The sequence below is a fragment of the Penicillium hordei genome (genome assembly GCF_028827395.1).
Source record: "Penicillium hordei strain IBT 12815 chromosome Unknown utg000003l_segment0_segment0, whole genome shotgun sequence".
NCBI classification, from domain to species: Eukaryota; Fungi; Ascomycota; class Eurotiomycetes; order Eurotiales; family Aspergillaceae; genus Penicillium; species Penicillium hordei.
This window is the reverse complement of record NW_026623144.1, coordinates 4951822-4977805: the sequence shown is the minus strand read 5'-3', so window position 1 is coordinate 4977805 and position 25984 is coordinate 4951822. Positions and strand designations below refer to the sequence as shown.

General features: G+C 48.9%; 9 protein-coding genes across 9 annotated transcripts; 8 read left to right on the top strand and 1 right to left on the bottom strand.

Annotated features, from left to right (window-relative positions):
• Positions 1–2286: 2286 nt before the first annotated feature.
• On the bottom strand, positions 2287–4205 carry N7537_007094 (ribosome biosynthesis protein RRB1; the record flags this gene model as incomplete). The annotated part of the gene is made up of 3 exons (XM_056898151.1): positions 2287–2518; positions 2573–3833; positions 3899–4205. Coding segments are annotated over 3 exons (1593 nt in total), but the record flags the coding sequence as incomplete, so codon positions are not given.
• Positions 4206–4664: 459 nt separating this feature from the next.
• Positions 4665–5973, top strand: N7537_007093 (Spg1/Tem1 GTP-binding protein; the record flags this gene model as incomplete). The annotated part of the gene is made up of 4 exons (XM_056898150.1): positions 4665–5322; positions 5382–5674; positions 5725–5799; positions 5875–5973. 4 exons carry the CDS (start codon positions 4665–4667, stop codon positions 5971–5973), a joined length of 1125 nt encoding a protein of 374 aa, XP_056753935.1.
• Positions 5974–6756: 783 nt separating this feature from the next.
• On the top strand, positions 6757–8964 carry N7537_007092 (uncharacterized protein; the record flags this gene model as incomplete). The annotated part of the gene is made up of 1 exon (XM_056898149.1): positions 6757–8964. The coding sequence occupies one exon, from the start codon at positions 6757–6759 to the stop codon at positions 8962–8964; it is 2208 nt and encodes a 735-aa protein (XP_056753934.1).
• Positions 8965–9381: 417 nt separating this feature from the next.
• Positions 9382–9816, top strand: N7537_007091 (uncharacterized protein; the record flags this gene model as incomplete). The annotated part of the gene is made up of 1 exon (XM_056898148.1): positions 9382–9816. One exon carries the CDS (start codon positions 9382–9384, stop codon positions 9814–9816), a length of 435 nt encoding a protein of 144 aa, XP_056753933.1.
• Positions 9817–11772: 1956 nt separating this feature from the next.
• N7537_007090 (uncharacterized protein) lies at positions 11773–14660 on the top strand (the record flags this gene model as incomplete). The annotated part of the gene is made up of 3 exons (XM_056898147.1): positions 11773–12107; positions 12162–14024; positions 14075–14660. The coding sequence occupies 3 exons, from the start codon at positions 11773–11775 to the stop codon at positions 14658–14660; spliced, it is 2784 nt and encodes a 927-aa protein (XP_056753932.1).
• Positions 14661–17186: 2526 nt separating this feature from the next.
• On the top strand, positions 17187–18977 carry N7537_007089 (sugar porter family MFS transporter; the record flags this gene model as incomplete). Its single annotated transcript, XM_056898146.1, has 3 exons — positions 17187–17491; positions 17554–17754; positions 17834–18977. 3 exons carry the CDS (start codon positions 17187–17189, stop codon positions 18975–18977), a joined length of 1650 nt encoding a protein of 549 aa, XP_056753931.1.
• Positions 18978–19585: 608 nt separating this feature from the next.
• Positions 19586–20973, top strand: N7537_007088 (TLC domain-containing protein; the record flags this gene model as incomplete). Its single annotated transcript, XM_056898145.1, has 2 exons — positions 19586–19705; positions 19768–20973. 2 exons carry the CDS (start codon positions 19586–19588, stop codon positions 20971–20973), a joined length of 1326 nt encoding a protein of 441 aa, XP_056753930.1.
• Positions 20974–23945: 2972 nt separating this feature from the next.
• On the top strand, positions 23946–24599 carry N7537_007087 (uncharacterized protein; the record flags this gene model as incomplete). Its single annotated transcript, XM_056898144.1, has 1 exon — positions 23946–24599. One exon carries the CDS (start codon positions 23946–23948, stop codon positions 24597–24599), a length of 654 nt encoding a protein of 217 aa, XP_056753929.1.
• A 547-nt stretch (positions 24600–25146) lies between these two features.
• On the top strand, positions 25147–25753 carry N7537_007086 (uncharacterized protein; the record flags this gene model as incomplete). The annotated part of the gene is made up of 2 exons (XM_056898143.1): positions 25147–25199; positions 25408–25753. The coding sequence occupies 2 exons, from the start codon at positions 25147–25149 to the stop codon at positions 25751–25753; spliced, it is 399 nt and encodes a 132-aa protein (XP_056753928.1).
• Between the last annotated feature and the right edge of the window lie 231 nt (positions 25754–25984).

The following is a 25984-nucleotide window of genomic DNA, read 5'->3' as shown; positions in this document are numbered from 1 at the left end:
GGCAATCGACCAAAAATTATGCCGCGTTGTCGCACACGATCAATTAGCCAACCACATTAATTTGAAACATGCAATCGCCATCCATGCAATAATAATCCATAGCAGTATAGTGGATAGCGGATACGGAGACTAGTGGAGCTCCCGCAAGCTCCCATGGAGAATAGTTAATACAAGCGGCAATTACATATTCTTGTTCGTACAGTTCTCGGCCGTATACTCCGTACCTGAATAACATACGCCCGATAAACACGCTGATACGGGATTATTATTTCCAGATATCATTATTATGACTATTGTCTATATTAGTGATAACAAATTACGCCTTACAGCTATCAAAGACGAGTTTGTACATTGCGCTTGTACATTGCGCTCCGTGCTAGCGTTATATCTCCGGCTAGTACTCCGTACGGAGTATCAATACTACATCGGATGCAGATCGCAAAGTTATTATGCAGTAGTAATAGTCGGGAAAGGGTTTCCCAGCCCATGGACAGGCGCTCAAACTTGCAATCTGACTGGATGGCCGAAGTCCCTGCGCGAATAATCAAAGTTTAGTGTGGGTATAAGGTCGGATCATCCAGAATGAGAGCTGCCAATTGTACAGCTCCATCGGCGTGTTCAGACCTACCCAGGAACAGTGCTTTTTCATCAAGGAAATGAGAAGCATTTGTGGCGAGTACTGGAGTTTATCCAGCGCTAAAATCAGACATGAAGAATGTTTATTGTATTATTTAGTACGGAGTTTACGTGGTACCCGGTCCGATGTACACTGATGTAGATTGATGTACATCAAATGTAACATTATATGGCACGTTGTAGCAAGATAGGATGTGGACTAGACACCCTTGTACTTGGAGTCGGTCTTTTCAATACATGCATAATATACCTCCTTTATCATTGAATTACCCGACAGGCGGAATAACCCGCTTTCCCCGATAAGAAACAAAGAGGCTGGACCTGACAAATTGATATCGGAGAGATTATTTGGCCCGGAGAACAGCCGATGTCGCAAAAAGGAAAAAAAGAAAAAAAGAAAGAAAAAAAATTATGGAGCTACTTTAGTCTGCTTGCTAGAACGTGAGAGCGGTTAGATCTGATGTGATTGACCGGGCTGGCTCAGACGTGCATTAGCGGTATTTATTGCAAGCACGATGACGAGGGAGCATTGAATGGATGCTCTTTGCTAGCGGATTGGATAGGAGCAGACTTGGCCGGTAGATCAGATCGATTGATTTTCTAGCGCGAGGTACCTTACGCTTTGTATGCAGTCAGCTTTGAACTTATCTAGGTAGGCAGTGCTATACATACGGCTTCTAGGCATTACTTCGAGGTATGTAGCCACTGCCGAGGTATATACAACTTAGACACTATAGACACGCCAATATACTTCCCAACTGACTTCGACGTCTTGGGCCGAGCAACACAAGCACAACAGTCAACTGTCTGACATTGAAATGCGCTCAGCAGTCTCCATTCGAATTCATGCATGTCATACCTGGAGCGTGAATCCGCTCCACTGTCTCCATGCCTATTGGCATTTCAATATGTTGTACTAAGTGTCCAATATAGCAACATCGAGTGGGTCTTTTCGCATTGACACAAAGGAAAACAAAAACATCCCACATCGCCACAATGCACAGCCAGGGTCGATCTTCCAACACCTTCTCAGCACTATAACGTATACAAAGTATTGAAACACTTATCTATTCCGTGTTTCCGAATGCTATTGATATTATTTCCGTAAGAAGACTATATATAAACAAAGAAGTGTGTTCGCGGCTACTCCGTATGCCACTAACCAGCGCAGCCCTAAGGATCATTGAACCCACTAGTCCATTCGTCACCCCCGATTCGGCCCCTACATGGGACATGTACTAGGTCACGTCACATACAAAGGCCGCATATGTATGGAGTATGTATGGAGTACGGGGTATTTAATGGCGTATTGGCGATCTGGCACAGGCCATCCTGCGCAGTGGCTTTGCAAAGGTGCAGGTTATCCCTGCTAATGCCTTACCCATTTGGTCTGTATTGTGAAATTGTGAAATTCTGAATAGGCGAGGATAGCGAGTTACGTATCTGGGTAAATCCGTGGAAGTAGTGTTGATATGTTATATTTCAAGTATTTTCCGCTGCACTTGCTCTGCTGATGTTTTGCATTGCAGATTGCCCCTCCCCCTCCAGAAGTGGCGGAATTGTCTGGATCTAATTCCGCTGTTGAAGGATTATCTAGCCCTGAATGTATATCAACCTCATTGACCTGGAGGTGTCGGTGCCATCGTAGAATGTCGCGAAAAATTTGTCTATTTACTATGCCAGATATAAAGACAAAATCTTTTTAGTTCACCCACCCTAACCATCTGAAGGAAAGGGTCTAACTCCGAGCATAATGATATTGAGGAGCAAAAAATCCACAAAATTCGAATGGTATATGAGCAAGACATGGCACATGAAATTCCCGAGTCGGTCGGAGCGTAGATACATTTTCTTCGTTTAGACACTGATCGTCTTGAAAACACTATAAAACGGACCTGGTTAGCTTGGCTCATAACTCATCAAGAATATAACATACCTGAATCCATTGCTGCCGGTTGCCATGAGCGTACCGGGCATCTGTGCCTGCCAGTGGAGCTCCTTAACAGACTCCATGTAGTGCACAAATAGCAGTTGCGAAGGAATGTCCGCCATGTTGGCCTGGCGGCTTTCTTCGTCGTCCAGCTCGACAGCAAGATCCCAAAGTGTGACAGTGTTGTCTGCGGAGCCAACAGCCACCACACTGTCATCTGAGGGGTGCCATTCGATAGTGGTGATGGGCTCCTTGTGGAAGTCGAATGATGCAACGGGGGTAGAGGTGATCTGAGCAGAAGGTGCCGCTGCATTGGGCTTCCAGTGACGCAAATCCCAGACCGCCCACTGTCCATCGTCGGCACCAGTGGCCAAAAGGTGAGCTGTCTGGTTAGACCAGCTCATAACGTTCACATCCGTGTTGGAGACCTGGACGTCCACGGCGGGCTTACGCGACTTGGATCGCACGTCCCAAACCTTAACGCTACCATCACTGCTAGCGGATGCAAACACATTGCGCTCGTTGGGAGACCATTGCAATTCCTCAATCGAGGAAGCGTGGCCTGTGAAGGGCCGGGTATCAGTAACCCAGCCACCACCTTCAGTGCGAGTGGTAGCATAGATCAATCCGTTATTGTCACCGGTCAGCAGCTTTCCAAGAGGCTGGAGCGGAGACCAGTCCAATGCATATCCTTCGGTCTTGTGCATGCGCAGGGTTGAAAGAGGCTTAGATGCCGAAGGGGGAAGAATAGTGCCGGGAACGTCGAAGCTGGAAAGGTGGGCGGTAACATCGTGAATGACGACTTGAGAGTTCTCGAGCCAAGTCGCGGTAAGGGTCTGCGGGGGCTTGGAGTAGTCACCGGACTGGGAGGGGGTCTGGTGGGTACGGATGCGATTTGTCGTTGAGCCAAGCGGGATCGACTTGTGCTCGAGAATGGGCTCGCCCATGTCGTCGTCGTCCGAATCACTGTCTGAATCCTCACCCTCCTTCTCCATCTTGCTCAGGCTGCTCATCTTGAGCACCATGAGTTCATTGTCCTTGGATTTGGAGCCCTCGGCTTGTGTACCAGTAACAGCATAGACAGTAGCAGGGTAGGTCTTGCGGTTATCACCGAGCGAATCGCGCACAATATCGAAGGAAAGGCATGGCCATGGTGTGCTGAGTGTGTGAAGCATATCGTAGGTGGATGGATCGGGCGATAGTGTCTCTCCGGGAGCCAATTTTGTTCGTCCAGGAATGAAAGTCTCCTTGTCGACATCCATAGCTTCTATAAGATTTGGACATGGTCAGTTCAGTTGAACAGATTTGGAGATTCAGGTAGATAATGCGCACCCTTCTCTTCTTCCTCGCGCTCAGCATCTGGGCGACCATCCACTCCGGCTTCTAGGATCTCATCTTCACTCTCGAATTCATCCTCAAACTCATCTTCGAACTCCCCCGCCTCGTCCATTGGGGCATCTGCAATTGGCCGCTCACCAGCCTTGAGGGCGGCGGTATTCTCGTCCACATCAGCACTTCTCTTGGACATCCTGAAATCCGTGGAAGAGTGATAATTATAAGAGTGTAGAGACCAAGGAGGGGGATGTGCGATAAGAACTTTTTTTTTCCCGTAAATTTTGGCAACAGCGTGGGAGCGGCGCTAAACCTATCGTGGTTTAGCGTCAGATCACAGTTGCCCGCCTCGAGCTGAAGGTACCGGAGAAGGCCTGACGTTTCTTATTTGATGTGCCTGGGCCCTGCTGTTTAGGAATTACATACTTGGACATTCATTTCCAGCCTGGTTCCTGCATTTATTTGCTTCGCTTCGGAGTTTCGTCGAAACCCTCTCCCCCCAATTTGCTCTGTTTACTCAGGGACAACCCTTGTCGGCTTGAACTCCCGAGAATAAACACAGCTCTCGGCTTCTTCAATTTTCTCAAAACAATCCCCTTAGTCAATACATATGCAATCTCGCTAGATTGTGCTGGAATCTCAGCCCTTTGTGATATTGGTTAGTCACCTCCTGAAATCCTTCATCCCACACGTATATGCTGACAATCGAGACTTGTGTGACAGATTGCATCTCTGACTTCTACACCAATACCGATCGTCAAACGCCATGGAGTTCCATAAGCCTAATTGGGAGCCTCTTGTTGCCCCTGAGGTGGAAGCGCCCGCTGTTCCTGTCGTTGCGGGATCTGAGAAGGTTGCCCCAGAGGATCAGACGGAACAGGCGCAGGAGCAAGCACATGGTCAGGGACAGGAGATCCTGCCCGAGCAGCCTCTGGAGAAACCTCTCGAACAACCTCTCGAACAAACTTTGGACCAACCTTTGGAACAGTCGACACCTGTCATGGTCAATATCGAAGAGCCGGCTTCCGACCACACAATCAGCCGTGCCGCCATCAACACTGGTTATAACAGCGACTCGAAGGCGCATTACCACTCTCGATCGACCGACTTTCATCAATCTGCTCCTGAATATGCCGCCCAAGATACCGATCAATCCCGGCAGAACTCATCTCCAGTGCTCAATCACCACCCCCTACCTGTTCCCAACTCCAGGCCGGGATCTGGACTCTCCAGTGGCCCAGAACGCGCCCCTGGTGTTTCCCAGATGCAGCAACAGGACGCTAGTCAGCGCCAAGCCTCCCAGGCTAATAAGAATAGCGTAGTGATTAAAGTTGGTATGGTAGGCGATGCGCAGATCGGAAAGACCAGTTTGATGGTCAAGTACGTCGAGGGCAGCTGGGATGAGGATTACATCCAGACATTAGGTAAGTTGAGATTTTGTTCGCCCAGTAGCTCTGTCCTTTCTAACTGATGACTTGTCTAGGTGTCAACTTCATGGAAAAGACAATCTCGATTCGCAACACTGAAATCACCTTCTCGATTTGGGATCTTGGTGGCCAGCGCGAGTTCGTTAATATGCTACCACTTGTCTGTAATGACGCCGTTGCAATTCTTTTCATGTTCGATCTTACTCGCAAGAGTACATTGAACTCAATTAAGGAGTGGTATCGCCAGGGACGTGGCTTCAATAAGACGGCCATTCCCTTCCTGGTGGGCACCAAATATGATCACTTTGTGAACTTCCCCCGTGAGGATCAGGAGGAGATCTCTATTCAGGTACTTGGTGATTCTCGTCTATACCGCCGCAACAACTAACATTTTTGCAGGCCAAGCGATTTGCCAAGGCGATGAAGGCTAGTCTGATATTTAGCAGCACCAGCCACAGCATTAATGTGCAAAAGGTACGTTGCAATCGTTCATACACTATTGCTCGGTATATTTCAAAGTTTGATGAGACACGTGCTGACCCACTGCAGATCTTCAAGATCGTTCTAGCCAAGGCATTCGATCTAAAGTGTACCATTCCGGAGATTGAGAATGTTGGCGAGCCCCTGCTTCTCTACAAGAATGTCTAAGAATTGCCCGTTTTCCCTGACGATGATGTACATTGGGACGAAGTGACGCTGCTGATGATCGACGCTGGCCCTCTACCCTCACTGCTTTACCACTTTGTGAATTTCCCATTTCTTTTCTCCAACGATGTACTTGACCTATCTTATGTCTGTATCACAGCCTCGGGCTCTTCTGGACAGGTTGCATGCATGCTGTCAGTCGGAGATCTCGAGGTTTGTTACTTTTTAACTGCTACCCTTCTCCTTGTCATTTTCTTTGCTTCATCTTGTTCCTTCATTCATCTTTGAATGTACCTAGTGTTCCTTTTTTTTTGTTCCAGATGAGGGCTTCACCGGCTTTTAAGGCGTTTGGGAGTCCCGAACCGTGATATTCTGGAAATACATTCAAACCTCTTCTGTTTACAATGCTTCGAGAGCTTTAGTATGTATGTTTGTGGGTATATGTTGTGTTGTACGGAGTACTCCCTTCGAAGTTCCAAATATAGATCTGGACCCATGGGTACTCCGTACATGGCCCAGGGCTGACCCCTCTTTAATTGAGCCTCCTATTGTTGTTTTTGTTTATTTATTTCTTCTATACTAATCTTTCCCTGTATTTCTCGATATCCAAGTAGCTGAAATCAATTATCAGTAATAATCACCTTTGCGATAATTATCCTGAGGGTTTCAAAGTGCCCAACAAGGCTACTTTCGCCCCCGCCAAGCCAAGGACGAGATACCTAAACTCGAGCTGTCTAATTCTTCTAGACACCTCGCGACTTTCCCCTCAATATAGGCTCAGGCATCATGGCCGAAGATCCTCAGTTGAATTCTATCCAGCAACGGATCGCCGCCCTCAACCAGTCGCAACTGGCCCGCCCACCGGGAGGCCCTGGACCATCTTTCCGCCCAACCCCCGAACGGAGCGCGTCAGCCAACAACCCTCCCTCATACGATGCAGTCGGCTCTGTGGTGGATCGAGCATCTGTCGGAAATGAACCCGCAGCTGAGAGAACCCAGAGGCCGGTTCTGCGGCCGCCTCCAATGGAAACTCTCCGGCCCGAAGTGAAACCGAAGCCAAAAGCCCCTCCGCCATTGCCTACGCGAAGATCAGATCGCCTGCCTCCCCCCACACCAGCTCGTCCTGCGCTACCACCGCGCCGACCGACGGACCAAAAGCGCCGGCCCTCCCTTGATTCGGTCACTTCTGATGCGTCATACTCGACAACGTCAACAGCTACAACAGCGGGACGAGGTGCATCGACAACCTCGTTGAATTCCACTGGGAACAATCGCATCAAGGCCCCCGCATGGGGCGAGGTAGAACTGCCTAAGCTGCCTCCCCGCCGACCGAAGGAGCAAGCTAGTTTGGAACCGCTCCCGCGGCCTACGATTAGTAGTAAGAGGAGCTTTGGAAGCCTGTCTGCCCGATTGACCGCCAAACTACCGGGGTCCAAGCCGCCCGTTCCCTCTCCTCCAAGTCGGTCTGAACGGCCGACTCAACATTCTCGTCCTACGCAGCCTCCACGGCCTACCTCGTCTCCAAATCCTAGCCAGCCACCCCCACGCTATGAAGCCGAAGAGGAACCCCCGGTACCTCGACTGCCGCCACGCCGCCCATCCGGGGTACATGCAGACACAAATGAGACTGGTGATGACTTGAGCATCAACCTGCCGATTCGCAAGACATTACCTCCTCCACCGACGGCTACGCAAATCAAGGATGCTAGGCAGCTCGGGTTTGGCAATACAAGTCCAACATCTCCACCCAAACCCAGCAGAACTGCCCCAAATGGGACACCACCGCCTATTCCACATGGCTCTCGTCCGGACCTATCCAAAATTCTGGCTACAAAGCCACGTCTCAATGGGTCAGCTGTGTCTTCAACTCCTCCGCCCCCCACATCAGACACGGAATGCTTGGTATGTCGGGACTTCTCCGGGCCTGATAACCATGCAGCCCGGTATCCTCGTGAATCGCTTCCCACACAGGATATGAAGTGGCTGGCCAATGAGTTGACAGCACCGTTCCCATCCATGACAGACAAGGCACGCGCGATATTCACCTGGTTGCATCATAATATCTTCTACGATACCTATGCCTTCTTTAACAACTGCGTGAAGCCATCCACACCAGCCAGTACTTTGGCATCTGGAATGGCAGTCTGTGAAGGTTATGCAGGACTATTTGCAGCATTATCCACCCACGCCGGTCTAGAGGCAATAGTAGTTGGTGGTCACGGCAAAGGCTTCGGACATGAAGCTCTTGCTCCAGGGACCCCGGTACCACCATACGCAGGCAACCACGCCTGGAATGCCGTCAAGATCGACGGCGGCCGATGGAAACTAATCGACTCCTGCTGGGGCGCAGGAGCAATAGAAGGCGCCGGACAGCCATACAAGCAGCGATTCGAACCAGCGATGTTCTCCATCCCGAACGAAGAGTTTGGCCTAAAGCACTTCCCTGAAAACAAACGCCACTTCTTCCGCGAGGACGGCCGTCCCGATCTAACCTGGGAAGAGTATATCCTCACGGACCCAGAACGACCAAACGGAGTCGAGGGCTTAAAGGTCTACAGCGATGCCGACAAGCGCACCATCGGCCGCAAGACCTTCCACCCACAGGGCCTGCACATCTCTATCAGCACGCCGGGCGCAATGCGCTTCCAATTCGGTCTCCTCTGTCCACACTGGACACTGGCTCGCCACAGCCACATCCAGCATGCAGGCTTGTTCCTGCTTATGATCCATGGCGTGGATGGACGCGAGGACGACAGACTACCTTTCACCCACGTATCAGGCTCCGACCCCGCAGGCGGTGGCGAGTTCTGGTATGTTGATGTCCCCAGTGCGCGTATGCTCGGTGCGCCGGGTCAGAAGCTGCAGTTGGCTGTGTTGACTAGCTTTGGGGATCGGAAGGATGCTAGTGGTGTTACGGCGCAGGAGTTCCAGGAGAAGGTTGGCCGGGTTGGTATGGCATGGGCTTATGTTGCTGAGTGGGAGCTGGTTCGATAGGTTGCTTGTCCATGGTGGGTGCTCTAATATTAACATAATATTTGTCTTTTGATGGGTTCATCCTTGTTCGCAGGGAATGCATATACTCAAGTATATCTTGTTAATCAGATATATCATTTGTCATTTTCTATGGCTAACAAACACCAAATATATCATGTGGGCTATTGCTTTGTGAGCCGAGGACGTCACCATTATATAGAGGAAGAGTAGTTTGAAAATACTGAAAGCTTCCGCAAGGGAAAGGTAATTCAACAAAGTATGAAAGGAAATACATGTGCAAGTGATGGTGAAACATGTCTAAGGTTCCAAGGTTGACTGACATAAACATCACCCCCGAACAACTCAGCTATTCACTCAGCTATCAGAGATACCAGTACATGGATACCCACTTCTTCAATGTCGCTCTCATCAACAATTATGCCTTCCTTGATGGATCTCCCCCTGGAGGTCTGTACCATGATTTTCAAAGAGGTAATCAATGGCCATCGCACCCCACCCAGCTGGCTGGGACACATTGGAAACACCCGGTATGACGATCAACAGGCGGACCAGGCTCTGAAGTACAAAACACGCCCAAAGTGGCCATTGTGCTTATTGAAAACCTGGTTGAAATCTACGTTCAGTATGGGCTACGCAACTGAGGAATATGGGGGAATCATTTATGAGAGGACCGGCACTATCTTTATGATGGTAAATGGAAGGCTGGAGACTAGCCTTGATCTTGCGGATGGATTGGCCAAGCTGCTGGTTCAGAGTCCCCCCGAAACAATGGACCAGGTATATTGGGGTGTTGACGTGGGTGAGTTTCAGATGTGGAAAGAAACGACAATCCTAGAAAGGCAAGCTCCTTGATTCCCTGTTGTGTGGCCACAGAACCTAGAGAGTGACTGATTGGTTCTGAGTCAGGTAGATGAAGGGCACCTGGTGTCTACGACGTCGATGGGGGATACTTGAGTGATGATGGAGATATGATATCCTTTCAACCTGCCGTGATATAAATGAAAGCATGCTATGCAGTCTCCCAAGGTCATCAAAATTAACACCACAAGTTGATTGATAAAGGGAGGAAGGGGCGACCTGGCTTGTACCAAAGAGCTCATTAACACTTCGATGTTCCTTGGCGTACTATTTAAGCAATTCAACCTGTGACTTTCATCTGAAGAGTCATCTACTCACATCCCTTCCCTCCCATCGAAGTTCTTCTCATACAAGTCCCGCCTACCTACGATAACCAACGGGCACAATATGCAAACGCCCTCCAACTATCATTCGACAACCCATTAGCCATGTGCGCGAAAAAGAAGACATAATCGACCATCTATGGACTATATCGGGAAGTACTACATGCACCTATCTGCTCAGACAGACGATGGCCTTCCCCAATCTGATGGCTGACTTCTCTTGCTCGCTGTTATGATAGAGATGGTGCACTTCTGTGTAAAATAGCAACCGAAAAGAAGTCTGTACAAATCAGTCGGGTTGTGGTTTGGTTAAGATTGGCGATCGTCAATCGAATTGCCGTCGGTTCTGAACCTATCCCATGATGTGCCTTGCGGGGAGGCTTTCTCCCGCTGGGCGCAAGATCGCTTGGTCAGAATGATCGTGCAATTTTACTCCTATTGGGAGATCTGCCGTTTAGTAGGTATGGGCCACTGGAGCTGTCTTCAATGGTCTCTCAGGCTTCCTTGTTCAAGCTGGAGGACTTAATCTGGCCCGTTTTCGGATTTTATGGCAGTCTCATGATCTAAGGCAATTCACGTTGTACGGGCGAGTACGCCCTCATCCGTGACATTCAGCTCAGCACGAGGTCTAAACCCTGATTCCGTCTGGCGAAAGTTCTGCATATACGACAACGAGTCCAATATGAGGTATCCCAGTGAAAGATATATTGCAGCTGTTACTGTCCGTGGCAGACATAGGAATACATCATCTTTCCTCCCCGTTAGCGTTCCGCGCTCACACTATCGGTGTTTTTTTTTTATCTAGAGCTGAAATAGGAGGTACCCCGGATTTATGTATGCCAAGCACAGTCCGATGTGGATAAACTGTGTTTGCAACTGGGCAACAGGGCTGAAAGAGGGGAATGGCAGTTAGCTCGCCTCATTTTGAAAATACATAACTCGTTTTGAAACATCCCTGGATGCTTACCTTGTAGAGGTTCTGAAAAGTGACTGTTATCTAGCCCTTGGAAGTCAACCTTGGGAGGAGACCCTTATATTACAATCGAAGAGAGAAGTTGCTCTTATGTGAGATAGAACAGAAATTCCTCAGCATGTATACGGGGCATATCTCGGCTTTCCCCTTCCGTTCTAGTGCTCACTGGTAATCTCCACCAAATAATAATTATACTTTAAGTCAGCGATATTTCTTGCTGACTTAGGTGCTTGCCCAACTTGTTTTCCGAAAAAGAAAAGAAGTAAAAAAACTGTGCCATTTCAGAAAAGGTCGAGAATACTACATTATGTATGTAAATTCAAAGTGGTGGTGTCATTGATAGATATAGATGATTTTATGATAGATGTTTGCTTACTTTGTTTTATTTGCTTTGTTTGTCCAATGTCCAGTGCGTTGCTGATTGGCTCGGATCGCGGGGTCACCACTTCAAGGTTACCACTTCTGGGTAATCCCGCACGTGGACACTTGCCTTGAAGAGCGAGTCCATGAACCCGTAAGATTGCCTACGGGTGTCTGCCCCGCCCTATGGACCCCTGATTTTTTTTTTTAATTTCCTGAAGTTATAATCTTCCTCTCCCTTATCAGCTTCTGTCTTCAATTTCCCCCTTCCCGTCAGAGGGTGTTGTTGGCACCATGAAATCTTCATTGCATCGCCCGGGAGATCTCTCCCTCCGTGGGCAGCTTGAAGATTCAGCCCTCTTCGCCCTCAAAGTTGCCAGATCCCCTCAGCTCTACCTGGACGCTTCTCGCACATATTTCTTCTCCGTCACTTTCATTTCTCTCATACTATCTAAATGCTTCCATCTCTGTGTCCATCTTACGTCGCTAGCAGTCCCATCCCTCCTCCCGTGGGGCCCTACCTTCTTCCTGGTGGATATACTGCTTATTCTGGTCGCGTGTTACCTGACGCGTTCCTTTGAATCACGGATCGGTCGGAATGTAGCTGCCGTTGTAACTCTTTTATTCAGGTGAGCGGTCGTTTCGATTTATTGAGAAATAGTAAATCGCTAACCGTACCCTAGCCTGTACATTTCATCGATGACGTCCGCCAATATCTCCTTCTACGTACATACAGGTGTGGAGATCCCCTGGCGGGAACCGGAAAGTTCTCATGAGGACAATCGCACTACCGCTACCCAGACTGTTCTGTCCATGTTGACTGTCGCTTTCTTCGTCGACATATTGATTATGGTCGGCGCGTATTTCGCTACGCCTTGTCTGTTCCGAGCCACCGAAACTTTCCTGGAGATTTGGGGATCGCTTTTGCTCTCCCCTTTCCGCCGATGCCTTCGACGGAAAGCCTCGGCAGATCCAGAGACTTATCAGCAGATTGAAATCGATGACTATGACGAGGGTCAGAATGACAGCGACTCCGTGTCGCAATTGGATGTACCTCAAAAGCAACCAGTGCAAAAGCAGAGCCAGTCATTGCTGAAACGCATTATCGCCATATCGTGCGGTTTGATCATAGTACTCCTTAGTTGCATTCGTCCACGCGGTGCAGATTACAGTTATCTCTCAAAGTCTTTATCTCTCGCGCCGTTCGGTAGCCACGAGTATTCGCCCGCTCATGAACGTCCCACGTCGGCGAAGGGAACTGCCGCCCCATCAAGTACACCAGAAAGTGCACCATCAAGTACTCCAGCAAGTGCTCCAGCAAGCGCTCCATCAATTGTACCAGCAAGCGCTCCATCGAGTGCTCCTCCATCAAATGTTCCATCAAGTGCTCCATCAAGTGCCACTAATGGAAATTCCACCTCGTTACCTGCCGATTTCAGCTGGCTGGAAGGCCACACCGCCCTGGACTCCTTTCCCACATTTGACTGGTTACCTTCGTACAATTCGTCAGATGGCTTCCCGGATTGGTCTCCCTTCCGTATCAATAAGCACGACAAATCTGACTATGTATATGAACACTACAACCCGCTGAAAGATCCTCTGCACACGCCCAACCTCCAGAACGATATTTTGGAGCCTATACGTGAACTTCTCCACGACGGAAGTGTGAAGATTAAGCATATCATTCTCATCAAGCTTGAAAGCACTCGACAGGACGTGTGGCCTTTCCGCTCAAACTCTTACATCATGAAGCACATCAATGACTCTTACCCGGACGGCATCCCCGATGAGGTTCAGGATAGGCTCACTAAGCTCACCCCTACTGCCGAGCGTTTAACCGGATTTGAGACCGGGTTCCATAAGGACGGGGATGATTCTCCCAAGCCCTACGGTGGTATCAGTGCGAGGAACGCTTACACGTCCGGGACGTACACGCTGAAGAGTATTACTGGCACTGTGTGTGGAGTGAATCCTATGGCTGTGGAGGCCAACCTCGAATACCTGCATGATATTTACCAGCCTTGCTTGCCGCACATACTCGAGGCATTGAATCAGCAGCCAAACATCAGCAGTGAGGCAGATGACTGGACTTCCTGGCCGTGGCACAGTATGTGGATGCAGTCACACCCCGACGACTGGGATAAGCATTACATGCTTCATCCTGCTCTGGGTTACAAAGATATCATGGCAAAGAGAACAATCGATGCAGATGGTAAAAAATATATTCCAGAAGAGACAGAAGAGGAAGAGGAACATGGCCATGAGGATAAGTTACTGAAAAAGTATCTCCGGGATGTCATTGACGATGCTAAGAAGAACAACACTCGCCTCTTCCTTAGCCATCTAACACATAATACACACACTCCGTATTATAAACCCGGTGATTATGAGGAGATGATGGGGGATTTGTCGAATGAACGGAACGAGAAGTTGAATCGATACCTAAACACTATGGCGTACCAGGATGAGTGGATAGCCGATATCCTGGAGCTTCTTGATGATGCCGGTATTGCCGATGAGACCCTTCTTGTGATGGCTGGTGACCAGTAAGTTACGCCCATATCTCGCAGCCTCTCCAGCCTCTAACTTTGTCTAGCGGTCTATCACTTCCAAATGACGGCGGTATAACCGCCTGGCATTCCCCTCATGTCGGCAATTTCCATGTGCCGCTATTCTTCTCGCATCCTAAGCTGCCCCAGCTCGAAGTTAATAATGCTGTCCTCTCCACCCAAATTCTCCCCACGATCCTCGATCTTCTCGTCGAAACATCCTCAACTGACGAGGAGTCGACTAAGATCATCAAAGATCTGCTCCCAATGTACGAGGGCCAATCGATGATCCGCACACTTATCCCCGAACACGACGGCAAGCAAGAATGGCATTTCTCCACGATGAACCCTGGCGGAACGTGGTTCACTATGCGAGCGGCCGCACAGCCCTACCGCTTGGTCGTGCCTCTTAAGCCCGACGCTAAGTGGCGATTCACCGATGTCGTGGCCGATCCCTTCGAGCTCAATCCTCAAGAAGATCTCCAACTTTTGTTCCTGATCGACGTTGTGCGGAAGGAGCATGGTCCTGAGGCCGTGAAATGGCTCAGCGAGGCGGCCCATGTCGCTAAGTGGTGGGTTGGGGAGAACCACCGCCGCTGGAAATATGATCCCGAGAACCCGGAGAACAATTGAAGTCCTATCGGGCGGAAGTGACACTGCGCTCTCTGGTAGCGACGTCCATTGAGATTGAAAGCCGTGTGCTTCACTGGTATAGGAGCTGGTGATGTTGATCAATTCATATTCGTGTATATAATGAGTTCCGCAGGGGTGTTTTGTATATTAATTGTCGGGGTGTTAATAGTGCCCGAAGTAGAATTATCTGTATTTTCCAGAAATGACTTTCGATCTTGCCAAATGATCTTCCACAAGCAATCATCTCCATGTCCTTTTAACATACTTTCGTGGCTCTCCAATGCCATGATGCTGAAACACCTGAACCTCAATCCGCGGACGGGATCTCGGTTTCACAGGTGTATTAGCATGCGATATCACCAACTCATCTGGTGGTAGAAGTCATTCTACGCAGGGTCAAGAGTTGTGATGGGAGTGAATAGCTAGGTCTGAAAGCAAACATCTCGAGTTGCGATAAGTGAATATGTGATCGAGAAGCAGAAAAGAAGGTTCACGTAGGGGAGTGGGAATGGAAGTAACGAAAGAGCTTGGGGGTACTAGCACAGATCCCTAACACACCCCGAACACAAACTAATGAGGTTCCACCAAGGAATTGAGTCTATCCAATACCGGTGCTTTTTGTAAAAGGAAGGATGAGGATTTTGTGGAATTCGCTCGGCACACCAATGGGATAGATGTAAGGCCGCATGCGTAATATAAAATCCACGGGGGGCCGGTTTTTAGTAGAATCGATGTTTTCCCGCGTTATCTTATCCACCGAGCGAAACCCTCGACTGTTGTCTCGCTCTAGGTTGGGCCTATTTATTGTACACGTGCTACATCAAAGACTTAGATCTCGGAGTTCGAATCCATATCTCTTCAGGACGAACCTCTGATCACTGAGTCTGTGCTTGTGATGACGTCTATTTAGTGATTCTGCCTTGGCCAGGTGAGCCTGAACGGTCTTATAAAGCGCCAGCATCCCAGATAGGAACGGCCCCCACTACCCTGTCTGTATGGGGAGTACGGTGGACGGGGGACGGAGTTAAGTAAGAACCTATATACATTGCCATTCTTTGAATGGACCCAAACTAGATTACTATGGTCCGTGCAATGCCAGGGGGAGTGGGAACGGGCCTTCACCATCGATGTAAGTGGCTTAAGGATGAAAGCAAAAGCCATGTACATAACACATGTGAGATATCATCCGCGCTAAGTCGTCAGGTTCCAGAGAACGAAAACTACGGGGGAATGTTGGGGGAATGCTGGGGGGATGTCTCGGTGAGCGCAATTGGAATTTCCCCAGTCCTCCGCATCTTTCCCACGCGGGGAATGTCACCTCAGGCGATGAGAACAGACTTGAGACTTGAACTTCTAGATGATTATGAATGTAACAACGTGGAGAATTTATTGAATCCACCCTTAATCTAGGTAGCCAGTGACAAGGACTGAATGCCTGAAACACAATTTACTTTGCAGCACGCGAACTACAACCCCGCCCCCCCAAAAAAAACAGCCACAATAATTGCCAACACTGGTCCATAAAAGGAAAAAAACCACCGCAGCCCGAGTTCAAGCCGAGTCCACTTCGGCGAACGGCAGCCACTGAAGTTGACGAGATGCCGTGTACCGTCCCGTTCTGGGAAATAGCCGTAGACGGGGCCCCGGACTATTATGTGCTTGGGTCACCAGTTGAAGGGATATTCTTTTCATTCGTTGTCGTCTGGGATGTGGACACTTCCGGCTAATTCGATAGAACATGCAATACCCTCCGTACCCCGTAAGATACCAAGGGCTGTTTCTTGACAGGGAAATGATTAGTGCCCACGAAACCTTTTTGTGGGTTGGTCTGGGGATGCCCGGACTGTACAAAGTATGGAGTACATCTCATGCACGTTGACCCTTTTATTTACTCACCACATTCTTATTCCCCCAACGCGTGTCTTTACATCTTTATTTTCAATGCCCAGAAACGCCACTGCCGTGCCGATTAAAGAGGTCCGACTCTCTCTCACACCCGAACACGGGTTCCGTGTTCGGCGGATGCTCAATTACCGCTTGGCCTTGTTCGGCGTCGAATTTGTGGGCCGAGTCATTCCCCAGATCCCAGTCTTTGCCGGGGGTCCACCAATCACCACCCAGTGGGTGGGTAAGCATAATCCAATTTCCACCAATCAGAGTCTATGGTGGTACCTGGGGTTGCAAGCGGAGTCTTGGCATAAGTCCTGTACCTCTAGAATATTAATCTCTCTTTATTATTGTACAAAAACGGTCACATATTTTACACTAATTTCTCTCCCCGGACATCCCAAACAATCCCAAACACGGGACAGGAAGTGGGGATGCAGGAAACCAGAACAGAACAACACTAGTACCCATATGCGGGTGGTTTTTATTAGTTGTGCATTTCTTACTGTAGAGAAGAGTTTTCTCGGCATGCGATCTATTTAAGCACAAGGTTTTCCCTCTTCCCATTTTCGGTTTTGGCTATAGTTCTATCTTCCTTTACCCCCTCATTTTCCCTCGGCTTGGGTTTTAACAGTCACCATGTTTGTCGTGGGGAATCTCTACGTTATCACGGCGGTGTCCGTCATTGGCGGTGCACTGTTCGGTTTCGATATCTCGTCGATGTCGGCCATTATCGGCACGCCAGCTTATAAGTGTTATTTCAATCATGGGCCCCTAGGCCCTCCATTCAACGACGACGACAAATGTAGTGGTCTCAGCTCCCTGGCTCAGGGTGGTGTTACCGCTGCCATGCCCGGTGGTTCTTGGCTCGGTGCTCTTATCTCTGGTTTCATTTCGGATCGTCTTGGTCGCAAGTACGCTATTATGATTGGTTGTGTTATTTGGTAAGTCGTTGCATGGTTGGGGTGGAGTCGATGTTGGACCGTTGTGGCTAACATTCTGTTAGGGTTATCGGCTCCGTTATTGTCTGCGCTTCCCAGAACATGGGCATGCTCATTGCCGGACGTGTCATCAACGGTCTCAGTGTCGGAATTGAATCTGCTCAGGTCCCTGTCTATATCTCGGAGCTTTCTCCTCCCTCCAAGCGTGGTCGTCTCGTCGGCTCCCAGCAGTGGGCCATCACCTGGGGTATTCTGATCATGTACTAGTATGTGGCACACACCTGGCTTGACATTCGAAAGGTGAATTAGTAGCTGACTGTTTTTTTTTTTTTTTTTGTTTCACAGTATCTCCTTCGGCTGTTCCTACATCGGACATGGCAACCAGTCCACCTCCCACAACTACAGCGAGGCTGTCTTCCGTATCCCCTGGGGCGTGCAGGCAGTTCCCGCCGTTCTCCTCTTTTTCGGAATGATGATCCTCCCCGAGTCCCCCCGTTGGTTGGCCCGCAAGGACCGCTGGGAAGAGTGCCAGTCGGTGCTTGGCCTAGTCCACGGTAAGGGCGACATTAACAGCCCCTTCGTGATCGCCGAGATGCAAGAGATCCGTGACATTTGCGAGTTCGAGCGCGAGAACAAGGACGTCAGCTACCTCGAGCTGTTCCAGCCCAAGATGATCCACCGCACCATGACCGGAGTCTGGACGCAAATCTGGTCCCAACTGACCGGTATGAACGTTATGATGTACTACATCACCTACGTCTTCACGATGGCCGGATACAAGGGCGATGCCACCCTCCTCGCTTCCTCCATCCAGTACATCATCAACGTGGTCATGACCGTTCCCGCCCTGATCTGGGTTGACCGCTGGGGCCGTCGTCCTACCCTTCTGATCGGCGCTACCTTCATGATGATCTGGATGTTCGCCAACGCCGGTATCATGGCCAAGTACGGCGTGGTTGTGCCCGGCGGTATCGACGGTGTGGCCGAGGCATCAATGCTTCTCGGTGGCGCCCCTGCCAAGGGACTGATTGCATGCACATACCTGTTTGTGGCATCGTACGCCCCGACCTGGGGACCCGTGTCGTGGGTGTACCCTCCTGAGCTGTACCCTCTGCGCGTGCGTGGTAAGGCCGTTGCTTTGGCAACCTCGTTCAACTGGGCGTTCAACACGGCGCTTGGTCTGTTTGTGCCCACTGCTTTTGCCACGATCCGCTGGCAGACGTACATCATCTTCGGTGTTTTCTTGTGCGCCATGATCATTCACGTCTTCTTCTTGTTCCCCGAGACTTCCGGTAAGTCTCTGGAGGAAATTGAGCAGATCTTCGAGGATCCCAACGGTATCCCTTACATCGGTACCCCGGCCTGGAAGACTACTCATGATACCAAGCGCACTATCGCTGCCGAGTCGGGTGATGTCGAGGTCCTCGGTGAGAAGCTGGCGGGTGCTGAGAAGCGTTCTGCTGCCCACGCTGAGGTTGTCGACGCATAGGCATAGTTGATTGTGTATAGAATGCGTGGTTAAATGGCTCCGTTATAATTTTTTTTGTTCTTTTTCTTTTTCTCTCTTGGGTTGGACATGGCTAATGTCGATATGATACCATGTAATACGATTCAACAAATTGCGTATATCCACGAATTCAACCTGATCGACTTTTTTTATCCACTTCAATTCGCTCGTATTCGGAACTATAGGATCTTAAACATGTCTCAATTGTAAAATGGGCATCTCGTCCACGGGAGTCTCGCAAGTGTTGGCCTCTTGATTGGTAGTCGGAAACAAATTCAAAATCAGCCCAGGATGTATATAGGCTTGCGAAGAGTGACTTGTTCAATCCGAAAGGCGCCTTAGACAAAGAAATTGCCAAGACTTTCCGATCGGAGCTGTGAAGCTGTCTGGTCAACGGGGGTGGAGTTCACCCCTGGAAAAGAAAAAAATGGATGATCGCCTTTCACGATCCTCTCTCTATCCGATCGTTCCGGTTACGAAAATCGATTTCCCCTTCTCATTCCTTCTATCCATCTATTTCCATTGGAGCACGTGAACTCGAACCCCCCCAAATCCGAAAAGCTACGAAGCTCGAGTTTCCTACAATCGTCATGGTTCGCCCGCGGCGAAGCTCAGCCTTGGGCGTGGACATTCGAGGTGATACCAGCGCACCAGCCATGTCCACAATGAACGAAGTGAGCCCGATCGAGTCAACATCACCAGGTCTGAAGGTACGCGTTGGAAATTGTCGCCCGCGCATTCCAATCTCCATACTAACCCACGATCTCGCTAGCAATTCGATGGCGCACAAAAACCGGCCGGCAAGGCCCATACCAAACGACGTCGCGCCCGCTCCCTCCTCCACCGGTTCGCCGATACTTGTCTGCGATACACATGGCTCCTGCCACTTCTCGTAATGCTCTTGTTGATCGCGCTGTACGCCATTAACCCCACAACCTCGAACCCAATGCACAGCGCCATCTTCCTATCCTACCCGCTACCCCCGAAGACTCCCGGCGGACCCATCATGTACGGCAAAGGCAAGAAGGATATTGCGTTTGTGGCGTTCTACACCATCGTTTTATCGTTCACGCGCGAATTTATCATGCAGCAGATGATTCGGCCATTTGCTGTGTGGTGCGGTATCCGTGGGAAGGGAAAAACGGCGCGGTTCATGGAGCAGGCATATACGGCAGTCTACTTCGGTGTGTTCGGACCGTTTGGTCTGTACGTGATGAAGCGATCGCCTATCTGGTACTTTAACACGACGGCGATGTTTGAGGGTTTCCCACACCGCGAGCACGAGGGTCTGTTCAAGGCGTACTACCTGCTCGAGGCGAGTTATTGGGCTCAGCAGGCGATTGTCTTGATGCTGCAGTTGGAGAAACCTCGTAAGGACTTCAAGGAGCTTGTTGGTCATCATATTATCACACTTGCTCTTATCGCTCTGAGCTACCGCTTCCACTTCACGTACATGGGCTTGGCGGTGTATATCACGCATGATATCTCCGACTTCTTTTTGGCCACCTCCAAGACGCTCAACTACCTGGATGCGTATATCACTGCGCCATACTTCGCCATGTTCATTGGATGGTGGATTTACCTGCGTCACGTGCTGAACCTGAAGATCCTCTGGGCTGTTCTGACCGAGTTCCGCACTGTTGGACCATTCGAGCTGAACTGGGAGACACAGCAGTACAAGTGCTGGATCAGTCAATATATCACCTTTTCGCTACTCGCCTGTTTGCAGGCTGTCAACCTGTTCTGGCTGTTCCTGATCCTGCGCATCTTGGCGAACTACATCTTCACCAATGTCACAAAAGACGAGCGCAGTGAGGACGAAGAGGAAGAGGAAGAGGTAAAGCCTGTCAATGCGACCAAGGCAATTGCCACTGGCGCAGACCAAGCCGACAAGGAGAACCACGCGCCCCAGGTTCTGATCAACGGCGAGCCTGTCGCTGAACAGCGTGGTCCTCGGACTCGCAGCAGAAAGGCGTAAGCCGAGCGCCTTCTGTTGGAGTTCGATCGATTGCCATTTAATCGATTATCATTCAATCGATGACCCAGGCATCCAAGCCAGGGATTTTCACCGTGTTATAGTTTATACTTTTTGGATCGGGTGGGTTACCAGATGGTCCTCTGGATGTGTTGATATGCCGTTAATGTATTCGTTGAAGCTGGGTCTGAGTTTGGTGCATTGGCTGTGCCTGTTAGATAGCCCTTTAAAAGAGCGGGCGCCGGCGCTTGTTTTTGACGAGCATATGAATTAAGTAATTTTTACTGGATTGCCAGTCCCCTAATGTTTTATTGTTCATGTGCTTCATCTGTGTTTTATAACATATTGTCGCTTTCAATGTCAACAGTCTTTGAATCCATGTATGTTATTTAATAAGCAAATATATTTGAATGAACTTAAAGAAACATCTCAAATATATATATCAACGTAGTGTAAGAAATTAATCTTAGTTTCGTTTGAAAAAATCTCTCCCAGCAACATGATATCTAAATGGTGGATGATTCCCGTAAAACGCAGATGCTTTATATCGGCTTCCCACCCTCAAGCCAAAAAGCCATATCTACACTACTTCTACCAATCTTCATTATCCATCATTTAGACATACATTCAGAGAGTTGAAATAGATCTACTGGAATTACTTTTCAGATCACTTTGAATACGATCAAATGAAATATATATGTCGGTGTCAAATTGATCGAACTAACTAAAATGCAAGGACGTAACAACAGTCTTATTTGCAACAGGAAGTGAAAATGTTGTGACAATGTTTGAGATGGCCCAAGGCCCAGAAAACCCCTTTTGGGATAAAGAAAGAAAGCAACAGCTCAAATGATAGTCATCTGCAAATGTCCACACATGGATAGAAGCTCCACGGTTGTGAAGCTTCTCTTGCATCGATCATGAACTTGACAATTCTGTTCCTCTTTTGTCGGTAAGAAGGTTAAAGTCGAAGCGAAACACAAATATCGTCCACCGACACTTGACTCCAGATCTGTTTATTCAGACACAGTCATATGGTTAGCCGGAGCGGCAGGTGGATTTCGTTGGACAAGTCACCTAGTTTGGGTTTATTTTGTGGTTCTTTCTCCGCATGTCTGTAGAAGAGACAGGGAACTTCGAAGTTTTCCCTTAAGGCCTCAAAGCACCCAAATGATCTAGACAGGCCACTGTCGGTATGTATTCGCCAAGCCTAGAACGCGCGGAGGATGCCGAGACCAAATGAGGCCAAGGGTATAGGTGAGGCCAGTGCAAAAAGTGATCAGTATCGAAAATGCTTCATTGGGCCACCGGACCGAATGGCCTAACGGTAATTGGGACCGAGGCTGAGGGGCATAGGCGAGGCCAGTGTAAGAAGTGAGCAGTATCGAAAATGCTTCATTGGGCCACCGGAACCAGTGGTCTAACAGTAATTGGGACCGAGGCCAAGCTATGCTTGTAATGTTAGAAGTAATCATGCTCCATTTTCTGGTTCCTGAGGAGTTCCACCGGAACGAGTGGTCTTGCACTGCTTGGAACCGAGGCCAAGCTATGCTTGTAATGTTGGAAGTAGTCGAGCTCCATTTTCTGATTCCTGAGGAGTGCCACAGGAACCAGTGGTCTAACAGTAATTAGAACTGAGACCAAGCTATGCTTGTAATGTTGGAAGTAGTCGAGCTCCATTTCCTGGTCCCTAAGTAGTTCCAACGGAACGAGCGGTCTTGCACTGCTTGGAACCGAGGCCAAGCTATGCTCGTAATGTAGGAATTAGTCGAACTCCATTTTCTGAGGATTTCCGCAGGAGCTAGTGGTCTAACGGTAATTAGGTGTGAGACCAAGCTATGCTTGTAATGTTGGAAGTAGTCGAGCCCCATTTTCCTGATTCCTACGGATTGCCACTCGTGTAGGATGCTCGGGGAATTCAACGTAGCTTGGGGTAGCTCTCTTTCTCACTGATAGTATCTAGAGACAGCACTAGTGCGTTAATCATGGCGAGGTACGGAATCCAGGCATTTTAGGAGAGACTTGAGTCTTCCCATCACCATGACCGGCATCCGTAAGCCAGTGGGGTATTTGAGGTCGCCGCTCCCTAAAATTCGAGTATTATTAGTATTGAACTTCACCCAAGATAAAGAGTGGACTCTTACAGCTTGTTCCCTATTTTGGGATGAATCAGACGGGAAACAATATCAAGGTCAGCGATGATCCCAAGAAGGGAATGACCAGAGCGATGAAGAAAAAACCGGCACCGGCACCGTTACCCTCTCCCTTTGGATGGGGTCGGACTCAATGGTGAAGGCTTGAGGTGGTAAAAGAGAAAGAAAAACGTTGGGGTCGTGTGTCGCATTTATAATGTGGTGGTTCCCTGGATCTCGTATAGTTCGTGACATTACGACGTACACTGGTCTAAACATGAAACTTAGACCATAAAGATCACCGGTCAGTTGGCGACATACATACAAATGCACATATGTTTTACTTAGGTGCATATTCACTACCGTTCATAGCCTCGCCAACAAAGATTCCTTTGGATAACCTTGGATCCGTGAATAAATAATGGGGCTGATTCACAAAGTGTTTCTTCCCTTGGAGTATATTCTTCCCACATATCTTGAAATTACAGGGTATATTAATGGCCATGCCCATCGATGCCTACCTGAGCCGTAGGTATTGTATACCGCACGGTGTAGGCATCGGCCGTTCTGGCAATGAACGAATGGAGCATTTAATAATGCCCAGGACATCTACGAATACAAATTTACGAGTACGGAATGTATGAATCGGAACGACAACGCGTGTTCTGTATTATATCGCTTTTCGAGAAAGAACTAGCAGTTCTCCCAGTCCATCCTTTTAAATACCACTTCGTCCTTGTCAAACTTGGTCTCCCCTTCTTTTCTTTCTCTACCAATCACCACATCTACTACCAACCGTCCATCGTCATCTTTTTTATTGGTGCGCTGCTCCAAGTGGTCACCATGGCGATTGACAAGCCATTTGGCTCGCTTGAGGGCGCTACACTCCTCACTCAATTCGCCATCACCCAGACCGAGAAGTTGGCAGAAGCAATTGAAAGATATGAACGGGCCGGCCGTCCGGTCCCTGAGTACCTTACTGCAGGCATCGATCAATTGGCATCCCATCTGCAGGAATTTCAGCCCGATGATGACATCCAACTGTTCCTGGGTCCCGGCATGGACCCAGAAGAAATCGTTCACAACAACCTCGAAGTCGCCTGGTATGTCACGGCATGTCTTTATTTCTACAACCGACTTCTCAATATCTTCAACGACGATATTCCCTTCTCTGTCAATACGATCTTGATGTGTCTACTCCGCGCCGAAGAGATCAAGACCATGATTGAACCCGAAGTGTTGCGCCGCCGTGATCCAGTCACCTTCCCAGCTTTTGTGGCAGCCTGCAATGCCTCTCACCGCGAACCGTGGGTTCATTGGTGGCGTTCCATTCAACAATATGACCATTACACTGCTGGCTCTCAGTGGTTGGTTGTCAAGCTCGTGTGGGATGTCTTGGCTGTGCCGGATTTGAACTGGGTGGTAATTCTGCAAGGGCTCAGCACAGTCGAATCACGTTTGTCGACTCAGTATCAATTGCTTGGGTTTTATCTTTGAATATGCCGATACAGTTCGAACTCTGTGAATTTGGCTAGTCTGATTCACATACACGTCCTCGGTCTGTGCTTTTCGTTATTCGTCTCTCGCTCTCTCTGTTATGCGCAACTAGCTTGGCAACAGAAGGAATACTGTACCTAAACCAATGATCCTCAGCCTTTATCAACACATTGAATTCATTTGCTGATTTTCTATACATGGCTTTCTTTGAATAGCCTGTTAATCTTTAAGATACATGACTCCTATAGGTTTTAGGTGAGTATAATTCCTTTAGTAGAGCGGACTGTGAGGCGTAGATGTTATATATAAGATGTTTTGATATATACAAAGGAGGTAAAAGAAATAAACTGTGCACAATACCTTTCTATGTATATCCTTTGACAAAGTCCATGAAGAATGAATTATCTGCTCTCTACTTACTGCGATGTCCAATCTTCCGAGACTTGTAAAATTGCTTACTAGTGACTTGATGTATTACCACCAATGATGTCAGTGGGGAGCTCTTAGTTCTGACCATGTTTAATACTGGAGGAATAGGCAAGGTCCGATGTATGGGGCTCCTCCCCGAGATCAGGGATTTGATGTCACGATCCGTGTCACGTATGGCGACTAAGCGCAGTTAAAGAATTGGATTTCCAGAGAATACCGACTATTACATCGTTTTAGAATGATAATATATCCTTTGTTTACAGCCTATTTTTCTCCCATGAACACTCTGCGCTTCCTGCTTCTCCGGTCCCAAATCCCACCAGTCTCTAACTTGCCACCATACTCCTGCCGAGTCCATCGTGCTGTTCTGATTGACAAGCGGTTTTGCCCCTATCATCTCACGTACGATTCAGGAGATTGAAAACATCGACCGAGAAATCCCAGAGGATCGAGAACAAGAGCCACCATTTCCGATACGCCTGAGAAATGAAGTTGACAACCTCGAACGCCAATTGGTACACAGCCTGCCGAACACAAGTCTTCCTGTCCATCACTTGCATGGCATTGATATAGAAACGGTCGTCGACAACCTCTCGATCGCTCGTCACATCGGCGCTCATATCTTCTACGAGAGAGGCATAAACAAAGAGTGTGATCCTCGCGCCGTTGTGGGGATGGATGAGATATCAGTATGCCTCGACAGGGTTGAAGATATCAAAATCTGAGTTTAACCTGAGATTGAACTGAGAGATGAACTCATCACCTGGCAGGCTTTTGTGGCCTCCTGCAATGCTTCAACCAGCGGCGGTAGTGGGAGCGCGTGAGAATCTACGATTCCGCGAAAACCAACCGCCAGTGGAACTTGACGCAGAGGATCTGGCATCTGATTGATGAGTGTGGAGATGGGTTCAATTGGGTCAGATTCCTCGAGGGGGAGGGGAATGGGCTAGTTCCCC